The 14,320-nt window shown below is 32.4% G+C and overlaps 1 protein-coding gene across 1 annotated transcript; it reads left to right on the top strand.

Moving 5' to 3' along the window:
* The first annotated feature begins 8,606 nt into the window (after positions 1-8,606).
* On the top strand, positions 8,607-12,450 carry LOC145111749 (6-phosphogluconate dehydrogenase family protein). Its single transcript, XM_079047998.1, has 10 exons — positions 8,607-8,862; positions 9,512-9,600; positions 9,772-9,886; positions 10,145-10,295; positions 10,415-10,497; positions 10,596-10,691; positions 10,771-10,913; positions 10,992-11,076; positions 11,685-11,764; positions 12,211-12,450. The coding sequence occupies exons 1-10, from the start codon at positions 8,743-8,745 to the stop codon at positions 12,296-12,298; spliced, it is 1,050 nt and encodes a 349-aa protein (XP_078904124.1). The 5' UTR covers positions 8,607-8,742; the 3' UTR covers positions 12,299-12,450.
* Positions 12,451-14,320: the final 1,870 nt, after the last annotated feature.

The raw sequence follows: 14,320 nt of genomic DNA, 5'->3' as shown, positions 1-14,320 counted from the left end.
TATGTAAGTATATGTATTAAAGATAGATAAAAATGTCAAAATAAATGATTAGACCAATGAGGGTATTTTTGTCAATTTGTGTAATGGTCAAATCGAGGAGAGTTTTTGATATTGATAAAATATTGATGTAATCTTAGAGTATAAATAAGTTTTTAATGGGAAAGACTTAATGCAGTGACAGTGGGATACGATGAGTGAGGGTAAATCAGGAAAATTAAGGAAGTTGTTGAATTTGCAGTATTCACGACGTGACACAGATGAGTCACGACGTGAGAAAGTACAATGCCAAATTTCTTTTATGATGAAAACTTTCAGCGACATATCAGAAATGACATATAACAGAGTCTAGTAAAGATGATACATGTAGAGTGTATGAGATTGAGTATGAGATGAGTTATATAAAGTATAGGAAATCGAGTATAAGATAATTTATAAGTAGCATACGAGATTGAGTTTGAGATGAGATATACTAAATGATATATATATATATATATATATATATATATATATATAGTGAGTGAAATTTAACAATAATAGGATATAACAGAGTACATTAGATTGAATAGAAATGAGACTTAACGGAAAATATGATATCGAGTAAAGGCAAGATGTATTATGGTGGAAGAATTAAGATATATGCATAGAGTGAGAAAGAATAGAGAAGTAACTATGAGGAAGAGTATAATCTAAGAGAAAGAAAGTTAATAAAAGATAGGAGAATAACTCACCAGACCTAGTGTCTGATGTAGTAAGGATTTTTTTGTTTTTGTAGATAAAATTATTAGCAGCCGTGGTACTGGAAGAGAAAACAGGAGCACAAAATCAAGATTCAGATTGTAGGATGTTATTGTTGTCTTCTTCATTTTATATAAATAGATAAAATTTATATTGTGTTTATTTGATTTAACCTGAGATATAAAAGTCTTAAATTTTGAGTATATTTTTCCGCATTAATAAATAAAATTTTGATAATTCTTATGAATTAGATGTTTTAGATTGAGGGTGTCACAGCCTTCCCTGATCTCTCTATCTTTCTGTAAAATGATGAACACATCAAATTCATCATCAGAAACACAATAGCGTCACCGAGTTCAGACCCAACACACATTTTCACTCATCTTCGATTGCAATCGTCCTTCCCCTTCCCCTGTTCATATGGTCACTCTGGTACAGTCGTCTTCACTAGCACAACCACCTGCCATGAAACCCAACATAAGAAACCATCTTCCTTTATGGCATTGCTACTTTTACTTTAATCTGACTATTAGTGCTTGTATTTTGTTTCTCCAGGTAATTAAATCTAAGCTTATTTCCCTTAATTTGAATTTTTAATTGTATTTTATATGGCAATATGATGATGGGTTCATGGGGGTTTTGGAAAGATGAGAATGAAGACACAATCAAGAAAGATCAATATAATAGTTATTAAGTTTTCAAAATGAGTTCATAGGTGGAATTATTTGGGATATTTTTTTAGATATCAGAACAAAAGGATTTTGTTTTGTCATGTTGGTCGTTTGGGGGTTGGAAAGCTGAGACGGTGGTTATTGTTGGTGGTTGGTGAAAATCTTGCCACACACAGAAATCGAGCCATTGTTTGATGGAGCGGAAATGAAATGTTGAAGGATGGTACATAAATATAGAGCTGGTGAACAGGAGGTGTCCAACGACAGCGGCGGAGACGTACGACATCGGCGATGTTCATCGGTGACGTCTGGTACCGACGTCTGGTGTAGGAGGGCAGTAATGTTTAGGGGTGAAGGATGAGGTATGGCCCGTATGGATGGGAATTGGATTATTGTGTTTTCCATTTAAAAAATAAATAAAATGGTTAATAAATAATATAAACTTAAAAAAGAAATACATAAGGCATAATAGTCTTTTTACATCAATCAGGACCAATGACGCAACAAATCAAACTATAGGGATGGTCCACGTTAAAAAAGAATAAGTTAAAGACCAAACGTCCAAATTACCCAAAACCATATGGACTATTCATGTAATTTACTCTTTATTTTACTATGTTTTTGTATAGTCCTAAGTTTCTTATCATTTTCCTTTTTTATTTTATTTCACATGACGTATATGCTAATTACCGATGGTTGTAACTTTTAATTCTTTTTAAATGAAAATCTCTATGAATTATTATGTATACTATAGGACTTTAATAAACTAGTCATTTTCTTTGTTATTAAACAAATAACAAGATATTTTAGAATTTAAAATCCAAAACAGAATAACCAACCAAACCAATGATGTTTGGTTTATTTTGTTCAGGTTATTTGATTATTTGGTTAACCAAATAAGAATATATTATTTGGTTTAATTTTGGTTAAATTTTTATTATTTTGTTAAAACCGAATAAACATTTAGTTAATATATATTCTTATAGTTTATATCTATAAATAAATATTTTATATTTAAATTGATGGATTAGTTGCTAAATAAGATTTTGATAACTTATTATTTAATTATTAACCATTATAAATTTATAATCGTTTATATATTGTATTAGAAAAACAACAACTAATTAGTCAAATGTCATTTAAACTTCAGTCATTTCTTTATTTTTATATACAAGTAAAACTATGTTAACTCGTCTCTACAACTTGTATAGATACATCGAAACTTCACGACAAGATATCGTGAAAGACTAAATATAATATGTTATGTATTAATGTATGTTTGTGTCAAGCGTAAACGACGTTGTGTCGCATTATTTCGAATCAATCCTCAAACGGTCAGCCATTTAATCAGATAGTTTGGTCATTATTAGACACCCATAATGTTTAGTATTTGTATGATTTTGAACGCTAGAAGAAAAGAATCTTTCTAAAACTTATCCATGGAAAAAAAATATATGTCCAAAATGCTAATAGATTTCCTATGTGATAAAAAAAATGTTAATTTGGCAGGCCGAATGCCTCACCTAACTTTCCCTTGATCTAGCCCTATAAATAGATCCCCCTCCATGAGGGGGATCTATCCATAAATTCTAAGATAAGCCTTCATTACACATCTCCAATATGGTTCTCTTTAAAAAAAAAAAACAAAAACAAAAAAAAACACCTTCATCTTGGGATGGTTTTAACGATATTGTTACTTGATTGCAGTTAATAATCAAATTGGGAATTCGCTAACGATATTCATCTCATATCAACGAGATATATATATATATATATATATATAGGGCTAGGTTATTTTGTTTCTTACATTTATTGTGTGCTAGAATGCACCAATATTAATTTAGTAAATTAAATAATTAATTAATTAAATAAATATAGATATTAAATTATTTCCATAATTATATGTATATTAAATGATATCCATAATTATAATTCTCTTTTTATAGAAACTAATTAAATATGTCATTAATGTCAGCAATAACATTCTTTCAGAATAAATTCGCATCTAGGTTTTTATATATGATTTCGTATTTTGTATCAGGACTCACTCACTTAAAATACAAAAAAGTTGCATGGAATATAAAGAACGAGAGTATATTCTACTAGAATACAGTAACAACGTAAATTTCCAAAACAATTTTTCATTTTAAAAACATACTTTCATTCATAAAATATCATAGTAATCCAATGTATCACATGTTATCACAATAAACAAATCCCAAGATCCTCAAATACATAAATCCTCTCAGTATGTACGGATCATGTCGGCGCCTTCCCGCGATCCTCGCTAGTACCTGAAACACATAACACAACAACTGTAAGCATAAATGCTTAGTGAGTTCCCCAAAATACCACATGAAACACATACGCCACTCGAGGCTACAATACGACCCTCCGGTCGATGTGTCTCAGCGGGACCCTCCAGTCCCGTAGCTCGTTGGACCCTCTGGTCCGGTCATAGCTCGTCGGACCCTTCGGTCCAGTCTGTGTCGTTGGACCCTTCGGTCCGGTCTATATCGTTGGGCCCTCTAGCCCGGTCTGTTCAACACATAACATACATATAACACAATGCACATAACTCATATATATACACATAGCATACAAGACCCTCTGGTTTACACATAAATACCACTCTAGGTAATGTATAGTGAGAAGACTCACCTCAATGAAGTCGGATAAACTCTCGTGCTCAACGTCCCGACTTAGCCTCCTCCTATTATTCAGATAACATCCCCGATCAATATTCTCTCATGATCTCATCTCTACAGATTGGGTAGAAGGCCATTCTACCCTTCCCTGAACTCTCCTGGATCAGTCTTGACCAGAACCCTAAAGTCAACGAAAGTCAAAGGTCAACTTTGACCCGACTCGTCGAGTGCACAAGGGCGACTCGGCGAGTCCATGCGGGTCCTCTGAATCCTTTCAGCCTCTCTTGGCTCGTCGAGTCATCCTCCCACTCGACGGGTTACACCTGTCACGAATCGCGGGGCAACCCCGACTCGACTCGTCGAGTTGCCTCCATGTTCATACTCAAATGACCTTCTAAGGTCAGATCTGCTTCCCTAACTATCAGATCTACCCTTCAAATGCTCAAATGTCACGTAAAGGTGCAGCCTTTACGTGCATGCAACCCACAACAAGTCATAAATGGAGAAATAACTCTAAATATGGCAACCTAGTCTCCAATCCTCCATGAACAAACAAAAAGCAGAATGGGGAAGGTTCTCTGGACCTCTATGGGTCTAGATCTGAGGTCTAACCCAGCAAGGGACCATAAACTCAACTCTTTAAGCCTTCAAAGGTTATAGAAAAACCCTAAATCATAGATCTTAACCTAAAACAGAAAGGAAGTTCGATTTGATACCTCAATAGTGTAGATCTGAACTTGAAAACCCTGGATCCACAGCTCCCTTGACCTCCTCTTGTTGGAAACCACTTCTCTTTTGCTAAAACACTCAAGAAATGGTGAATTAGCCTTCCTCTAGCACCACAAACGCTCTCTCTCTCTCTAGGGTTTCTTAGGGGTGAAGTGGCCGCAATGGAGGCTATAAAGGCCTTTAAATAGGGCACAGGCCCCGGGAATTAGGGTTTCACTTAACAGCGCGGACTCGCTGAGTCCACGCATCGACTCGTCGAGTCCTTCATTAAATCAGACAAGAAATGCGCGATCCTACTCGGCGAGTCTGAGCGCCTACTCGCCGAGTCCCTCCTTAAAACTCAAAATAAATACTTAAAATAAGATACCTGGGAATCCGGATGTTACAAATACACTCTCATTCTGCTGGAATACACTCTCATTCTTCTAGATATGAATTCATTCTGAAAGAATATTATTGTTGACATTAATGACGAATTTAATTAGTTTTCATAAAAATGAATTATAAGTATGGATAGCATTTAATATACATATAATTAATACTGAATTCTTATTGGTGCATTCTAGCACACAATAGATGTGAGAAACATTTGAACATACCTCTCTCTCTCTCTATATATATATATATATATATATATATATATATATATATATATATATATATATATATATATATATATATATATATAGAGAGAGAGAGAGAGAGAGCTAGGTTATAATATGGATGGACAACTATTGTGAGGACATGTGAACAGTGTTATTCTATGAGAATTACTAAGAGAATAGGTTGTTTAGTAATGTGAATACATTCAACCTCACACAACTATTATAATTTTCATGCCATCTCACTAATTCTTATTCGTTTTTGTTATCACGCATCGTTTTTCACTCATTTTCATTCTTACAGAATACGACTCAATAAACATTCTGACAGAATGAGAATAATAATAATAATAAGTCTATAATAACCTTATATACGATTTAATTAGTGAGAATGTATGATAATGACAATAGTTATGTAAGATTGAATGTATTCATATATATATATATATATATATATATATATATATATATATATATATATATGTGTGTGTGTGTGTGTGTGTATGTGTGTGTGTGTGTGTGGATGCTATGCGTTCTCGGCCTGGACTCAAAACCCTAATTTTAGGGTTTGGACCCTATTTAAACATCATTATAACCTTATACCCTTCCTCATCTCTAGCCTCCCTCTCTATTTCGAAACCGTAAAGTTTGTGAGTGTGTTTTGAAGCTTAGAGTGTCATTTTGGTGTTCTTGGTGGTGAAGAAAATATCTAGAAGTTGTGGTGTTTCACTCAAGGCATTGGATCCAACATCTACTCTCCCTTGTACAACTTTTGGAGGTATAAAGCTCCAACATTGATGAGTTTTCCTTTAGATCTTGTTGTAGCTTAAAAGTTACTCCTTTTTGTCCTAAATCTTGATCCTTGTGAGTATGGAATACTCCAGGATGTTTGAGTTATCCTTATGTTTTGAGGTGTGATAAGTCATAAAAATGTAGTCTTGTTCGTTGGTGTCCTTCCAAGCATGAACTAGGATGTCTTTTGGCGTTAAGAAGTGAGGGTTTTTGGTATTAAGCACTTGTTAGCCATGCAAGACCATAAAGTTGGAAACTTTATGGTTAAGAACGTTAGTTTAGGGCTAGATATGGAATTAGAGTAAAATAGCTTAAGGATTAAGCTCTTAATGGAAGAAAAAGGGATCACCTGGAGAACGCTATGCGTTCCCCAAAGAACGTCATGCGTCCGAGAATGCCATGCGTCCGTTTTGGACGCCATGCGTTCTGAGCTAGGTTAACTTTTTGACTTTTTGACATTTGACCAAGTTTGACTTTTGACCAAGTTTGACTAGTGGTATTTTGGGTATTTTGAGCGGTAGTCTGAGATTTGGTCATTGTTATCTGTAAAGGTGACCGCTAGAGTGATTTTCGGAGCAGCACATTGTTTCAGCTTTTTCGTCTATTTGAGAGGTGAGTCTTCTCACTGTATCCATGGGTCGAAGGCACTAATGCCGACCCATTATTTCGATTATGAAGTATGCAAGATGTTATGTGATATATGTGTTTGTGTGATCGGGTTGAAATACACCCCAGGGCGGGGCCCATTATTGTATGTCAGGTTGAGATACACCCCAAGATGCGGCCCACTATGGCATGTTCGGGTTGAGATACACCCTAAGACGGGGCCCACTATGGCATGTTCGGGTTGATATATACCCAGGGCGGGCCCATATTTGTTTATTGGGTTGAAATATACCCAAGGTGAGACACAGATGAATGTTTGGTGTGTGGTACTTTGGGGGAACTCACTAAGCTTTGTGCTTACAGTTTATATTTATGGTTTTAGATACTTCCGGTACTAAGGGCTCGACGTGATGGCACAACATTCTCCCCTCATCATTTCCGCACTTTTTGGATATTATTACTCTGATGATTTTGATATTGTACTTTGTGAATGTTTTGGAACAATTCGGCGTTGGAACTAATGATTTTATAATGAAAATTTTTATCACTGTATCATGGATGTTACACATACCAAGATTGTTCAATTGATACGGTACTACCAACCAAACATGTTGGCTATCAAATATATTTTTGGTAGAAAACACAAAATATTTCAAAATAAAAGCTTTTCTTTATTACCTAAAAAAATGTTTTGGTGGTAAATCCATGAAATACAAATGTAATTTCTTCATGTAACTTGAATTAATTTGTTTTTTATTTGTTGCAATTTATTTTATCATATTTAACAAAAAGCAAAGTACGTTGCTATATGCAACATGTGGAATTGACCTAACATATTTTGGTAGTAAAAGGGATATATTTTTTTAAAAGGTACCTGCATAAAAGGACTTGTTTCTGTTTAAAAACAATAAACAAGGACCTTATCTGTTAATTTTGTTGAAATCGAGACCATTAATCATTTTTCTAAACTGAGACTATTTATGTTAATCGTTTTAAACACATACTATTTATGTGTTTCTTTACATATGGACCATTTCTGTTAATTTTATTAAACAATGATCAGAACCGTTAACATATATTTTATTGGTTTTATTCTTAATAGCAATGTCCCCACATGAATTGAATTATTCCAATTATTTTTTCCTTAATTGGCCATTTTTTGGTAAATCTTCCATACATGAACCATTTTTGTTACTTTTGTTCAAAACGAAGGTTGGTGTATCTCAATGATCCTGTTTTTTTTTTCCACATGAACAATTGTATGTTGTTTTATCTAAAGTTCAAAATAAAAAATGATTAAAATTGTTAATTTTAAATAAAAATGATAGGCTTACAAACAAAACTTCAAATATTGTGTATAAGAAAGTTTTTAAAAACTTATAAACAAGTTGTACTTTTTAATTTGTATTTTTTTTTATGTTTATTTATTTTTATTACATATCTATTATATTTAATTTTTCGTATATCAATGTCATTTTCATTATTGATTGCGTTTTTTTACACGCTATTCAAATTAATATTCTCTTTAATAAATCATAATTATACTAAATGTATTCACATACATATACATAATGTATATTGGATATTCGAATAACTATATATTAATTTTAAATAATCAATACAAAATTTTTAAAAAAATCTTAAATCTTATTAGAAATTTAAATGTTTTATAAGTATTTTATCAGTGCGTTGTAACCTATTTATATAAATAAAATAGATAATTTTATAAAGTTTATTTTATTAGAGGAAAAAGATTCCATAAAGATAAATTAACCACATTAAATGGATTTAATTGCATTATAATTGGTCAATTTATGCTTCTCTTATTTCAATCCTACAAGCAAACCAATGTCTTAGAAAAAGGCTGCTTTCGTTCCTACCAAACTCACTGATAGTTGTCTGGTAGCGTACTAGTGTCACCATTGGAGACCCAAATTGAGCTTTCGTTCGCCGGTTGCAATGGTGATTAGATCACTTCTAAAACTTGCTGAATCAAAATTCAACTTCATTTCCCCTCGCTTTCCATTACCATCTTCAGCTAGAACAATCTCTTCATCCAGCGTCCCATCTCACTTGGAAGTAAGATTTTAATTACTGTTATTATACATCTGTATGCTTTAATTTTTCATGTGATTATGCGCCTGTTTCTTCTGAGGATTCTGAACTTAGGACCAAAATCGTAAGGCCTTCTATCGATCATCACGTGAAGGGTTGATATCTCTTCAATTGCATTTGGATTATTATCATTTCAGGCTCTTTATTTGGGTGAAAACCTTGATGTTGGTTTTACACGGTTGAATTATTGAAACTGTAATTGCGTTAGAGTTGAAAGTACTACACAGGAAAATGTTGCCCTAAACTTGTACAAAAATCCATATAACCTTTGAACATGAAAAGTTACAGGGTTGAGTCTGAAAATTCAGAGTACCTTCTGTCGTTTTTTTAGCTATGGTAGGATACTTTCTTCCAATTACCCTTATCCTGATTCAAGGAATATAAGAATGATTCCTTTTGTATGTCATTTGATGCTAGGGAAATGTATAGATATGCATCTTCAAAATGATTAATACAACATTATAAGTAGTTATAAATAAGTGATTAAAGTCAATATAGTTATGTAATTTTATCTTTTATGCTTGCAAATCAGTTTTGTTGTAGCAACTTGTCATCTTCTCAAAATCAGATTACTTATTTAATCCATAAAAAATCACAATCTCAATTATTGCAGAGGGTTGGATTCATAGGCCTAGGAAACATGGGATCAAGAATGGCAAATAATTTGATTAAGGCAGGATACAATGTGGCAGTTCATGACATGTAATTCTCTTGTTCCTTTTTAATTGATTTGTTACTTTATTTTATTTTCTATATGAATAATAATCATATATAAGAAGTATGTGCCTAATAACTAATGCAACATAAAACTTTTTGATCTTTCTGTTTATGGAAAAATCGAGCATGATTTCATCCATCATTGTTTCCTATCAGCAATCTTAGTGTCATAAAGATGTTTTCAGACAAAGGAATCTCTGTAAAAGGATCACCAATGGAGGTTGCAGAAATTAGTGATGTTGTAATTACCATGTTGCCCTCACCTACCCATGTAAGTTAACACATTCTATTACCTTTTTCCCATTTTAGATTATACATAGATAAATTAAGTGCAGTTCTTTTTTTACTAAATGAACTTAATTTACACACAACTTAATCTGTTAAACAGTAAACTGTCTATGAGTGTTTCTTTTTGACTTGATGCATAGATAATTACTTAATAGAGAAAGTCAAGAAAACAGTAAATTGTTGGAATGAATTCATCTTAAAAATATGGATTTGATACTTTTATTTGAAAACTCATGTTTAGGTATTAGAAGTTTACACAGGATCAAATGGTTTACTTAATGGTGGGAATCCAGTGAGGCCATGGTTGTTCATAGATTCATCTACAATTGATCCTCAAACAACCAGAAAGCTATCTTCAGCTGTATCTAATTCTGCATTAATTCAACATAAAGGTATATAAAAGAAACCTAAATACTATCTATTTAATACTACTTTAAAAAACTCCAAGTTTTATATTAATTCCTATGTAATGAATCTTTAATTAAAAGTAATAAAGTTTTATAATTTATAGATTCCTGGAATACCCCTGTGATGCTGGATGCTCCTGTCTCTGGAGGTGTTTCTGCAGCAGAAACTGGAACACTTACATTTATGGTATAATATATAGATTTATATATTTCTCCAAAATAAAATCTTAATTTAAGTATTTGAATCTTATAAATTGGGATGTATTATTTATTGTGGCATGTTAGATTGGTGGCCTAGAGGAAGCTTATAAGGCTGCAGAGCCATTATTTTCATCTATGGGTAAAAATACAATATACTGTGGTACTACAGGGACTGGTTCTGTAAGTTTACACACATTATTCAACTTTATAATAATAATTAATCAGATAATTATTTCACAGTAATATTTACTTTATTCAGGCAGCTAAGATTTGCAACAATTTGGCAATGGCTGTGAGTATGCTTGGTGTTTCTGAAGCCTTTGTTCTTGGTCAATCTTTAGGAATTAAAGCCACTACTTTAACAAAAATCTTCAACTCTTCAAGTGCTCGTTGTTGGAGTAGGTAGTAATTACTAATTACTGCTTTAAATTAGGGTAAAATTACGTAAAAGCCATTATATTTTGGTCATTTTTGTGTCAGTGATATGTATAATCCAGTACCTGGTGTGATGGATGGAGTGCCCTCATCAAGAAATTATGATGGTGGATTTGCATCTGCACTGATGGTATGTGATCTGACCTGGTTTTTGTGAGAATTGGAATCGGAATCGGAATTGGAATTGGAATTCAATTCCATTCCAATCCTGTGTTTTTCTTTCTTAAGGCATATAATTGATGTATGGTTGAGTCTTATCTGAAAAAGACTTTGGATTACTAGAGTACAATCATTTAAGACAATGATTATAGGGTCTTGCCTCAAGTTAAAGATATAATTGTAGATTTACCCTTATAAGGGCATTTTGGTCATTTGTACAAGCTTACTCTTAGGTGTTGTTTCTTTTTTACTTACTTAAATGGGACATGAATTAGTATTTCTTTTTGAATTAATGCAGACAGTCAGATAAATGACGCTCCCCCTCCACACACACACACACACAGAGAGACACTAAACCCTTAACTTTTTTACAAATTTGCCCTTATATTTTTTTTTCAAATATTTTACAAAATCATTTACAGAACAACCCTTGATGGAATTCCATAGATTTTTGGATCATTATGGAATAACAATCTGTAATTACATGCTTTTCCTTTATTATCCAACTAAAGTTTAGGTTTTATTTATTTATTTTATTAATTTTGGATTATATATAAATAACCTTTTTATTAAATGTAGGCGAAAGATTTGAACCTTGCTTCAGCATCTGCTAAAGAAATTGGTCTAAACTGCCCATTGACTTCTGAAGCAAAACACATGTAAGTTATAAGAATAGCAAAATAATTTATTAATATATTGGTACCAAATATCTTAAAATTAACAACATATAATTCAATGTAGAACACTACAAGTTGGAATATAATTCAATGCATAAAGTATAATAAAATATCCCCAACATGCCATATAATAAAATCTTTTTTAATTGATTTCAAATCTACACCATGCTATCATGTCGAACAACTCCCTCATATAAACATTGAATTGTGGGTCCCATTTATCATGACAAAACCAAATTGTATTGTGTTTGACATGAATTGGACTAGGAGTTACACTGATGTGAGTGAGACAAAATTTTGTATTTTTGTGTCCCACCCTAAAAGGTGGGACATGATTCTTGTTTGTGCAAAAGACGAGAATACCCTTCTCTTATAATTTAAAAATAACCCTAGAAAGCTTGTTGAATCATCGTTATATTTTTGTACAGCTTTACAAAACTTTGTGATGATGGTCTTGGGAAAAAGGACTTTTCTTGTGTTTTTCGTAATTTCTATAATGGCAAAGATGAATTGTAATATGATGGATAAATAGGATTGCATATGGGGCCATGTTGTACATGCAATAAAAATATGATGTTTCTCATTATGTGTGTATGTATAAACACTTTACAAGAAATTGTCGAACCCATGAAATGAAGAAAGTACCTAAATGAGAGGTTTAAATGCCATTTATCTTCCACACCATTAATAGTAACATTATCGATAGTTCCCAATTTTTCTTGAAAGGCTAGACAAAAGCAAGGTTGTAAAAATCGTTTGACGATAGCTAGTCGGTGGACTGAGGTTAAGGGATTAATCGGCTAGGCGGAGATTAATCGGGGACCATTAATTGCTAATTTGTTAGATTTTAAAAAATTAAATATGACTAATATCATATAAAAGTTCATAAATACCACTAATATCATAACAAAATAGGTTAATATGATAAATACAACACTAATCATACCTCAAATAGTTTCTATTGAGATATAACTTCTTCAAAGTGTTAAATTTTCATCGGGTTCTATTGTTTCAGTAATTTTGTATGCATGGATTAATCGTTAGGCGCTCTCTAATCGGTCGAGGAGCGCCTAGGGATTAATCGGGACCTAATCGGGATTTTTACAACACTCGACAAAAGTTACAACATAGAAATAAAACATGAATTGAGTTTTTAAGCCTATCAAATAAGACATATTGATCCTTTGAAGTAAAGATTGTCAAAAAAACGTACAATCACCATGAATAATTATAACGAAAATATTGTACCATACGCCCTCCATCTATGCAATGATTATTGAACTTACATCACTAAAGTCCAACTCTAAATCATAAGGGGACCTTAAGTCCATAGTTAGATGTGGATTGATCTAAGATCAATGAGTGATCTACTATTGTTAGAGATCAAAAGGGTCATTTAATCTCAACAGTTTCACATTTGATGAAATTGATGGACAATGTTATGAATATACAACCTAAGAATCTACAATTTATTCACATCATAAGGGTCAAATTTGGATTTAAGTGAATCAATGACTTTTTCACCTAATATAGGGCGCAAATAACATGTTTAAGCTTCATAAATCCCAAATATGACTAGGTGGATGGATTAACTTGAATAAATTAGTAATAGAACACTAAAATCTATTGCTAAACTCATTAAGTCATAGAATTCCATCATCAATTCAATATAAGTCAATCTAAGAAGTGATTACCATCAATGGAAACTCAAACTCATCTACAAAACATTATAATAAAGAAGATGACTATCTCAAGAGCTTTAACACATGAATTTGATGCATCAACTTGATTTGATTCACCAAATTGTCATAAAAACCAAATTTCCTTATCTAGTTCTCTACTCAAAGACGTTCAAATGTACGTGAAGAGTCCAAGCAAAAACTTAAGACTTAAACTTTTATTATTTGGCAAAATGAGTCCCTCAACTTCATTTCTTTACAAAGTATCCTATGTAGGTTTTTAGTAACAATCGAGATCCCCTAACTTTCTCTTTGACCTAATATATTAAACATTCTTTCAACTTAGGTCCAACAAGGGTCATTGAGGTTAAGTAAACATTACATACTTCTATTCAATCTTTAAAAAGTCAACTTCAAGTTTTAAACTTTAACATTTAGAATAACCATCTTTAATTATGTTTAATATATTTTAAATTCAACTTTTTGTTAATTACCTCCGAAAATTCTAGTCCCGAATTGCATGTGTTACGTTGTCTAAAAAGAAATATTGACTTGTGTTGACCAATTTTGAGAGAGCCTATCAAATTTGGAAGAAAAAATAAGAATAAAATTATGCCTTAACCCGAGATAGGTATGTAACACCATGAACAAACATCTATCTATGCTTTTGATTAATCAAGAAATGAAAAACCCATGAATTTTCATCTTGATACACCCTCATCAAATCTTGGATTTATGAGCCAATTCGATCTCTTTTAACCTTATCAAATCGTCATACCTTTAAAAAAAGTAATCGCCAATAAATCCATCAAGTCTTCCTCATCTTGGACTGAGATGCCAACACCATTACAAATCACCA

The sequence above is a fragment of the Lactuca virosa genome, chromosome 5 (assembly GCF_052849685.1).
Source record: "Lactuca virosa cultivar CGN04683 chromosome 5, Lactuca_virosa_CGN04683_v6, whole genome shotgun sequence".
NCBI lineage: Eukaryota > Viridiplantae > Streptophyta > Magnoliopsida > Asterales > Asteraceae > Lactuca > Lactuca virosa.
The sequence above is the reverse complement of the archived record's forward strand: the minus strand, read 5'-3'. Positions and strand labels throughout refer to the sequence as shown.

Bases quoted from the DNA above. Each gene is read 5' to 3' on its own strand.
- LOC145111749 (XM_079047998.1), top strand. From the start codon at position 8,743: ATGGTGATTAGATCACTTCTAAAACTTGCTGAATCAAAATTCAACTTC. The intron at 10,296-10,414 runs GTATATAAAAGA...TATAATTTATAG, and splicing joins TGCATTAATTCAACATAAAG to ATTCCTGGAATACCCCTGTG. The intron at 11,765-12,210 runs GTAAGTTATAAG...ATTTTTGTACAG, and splicing joins ACTTCTGAAGCAAAACACAT to CTTTACAAAACTTTGTGATG.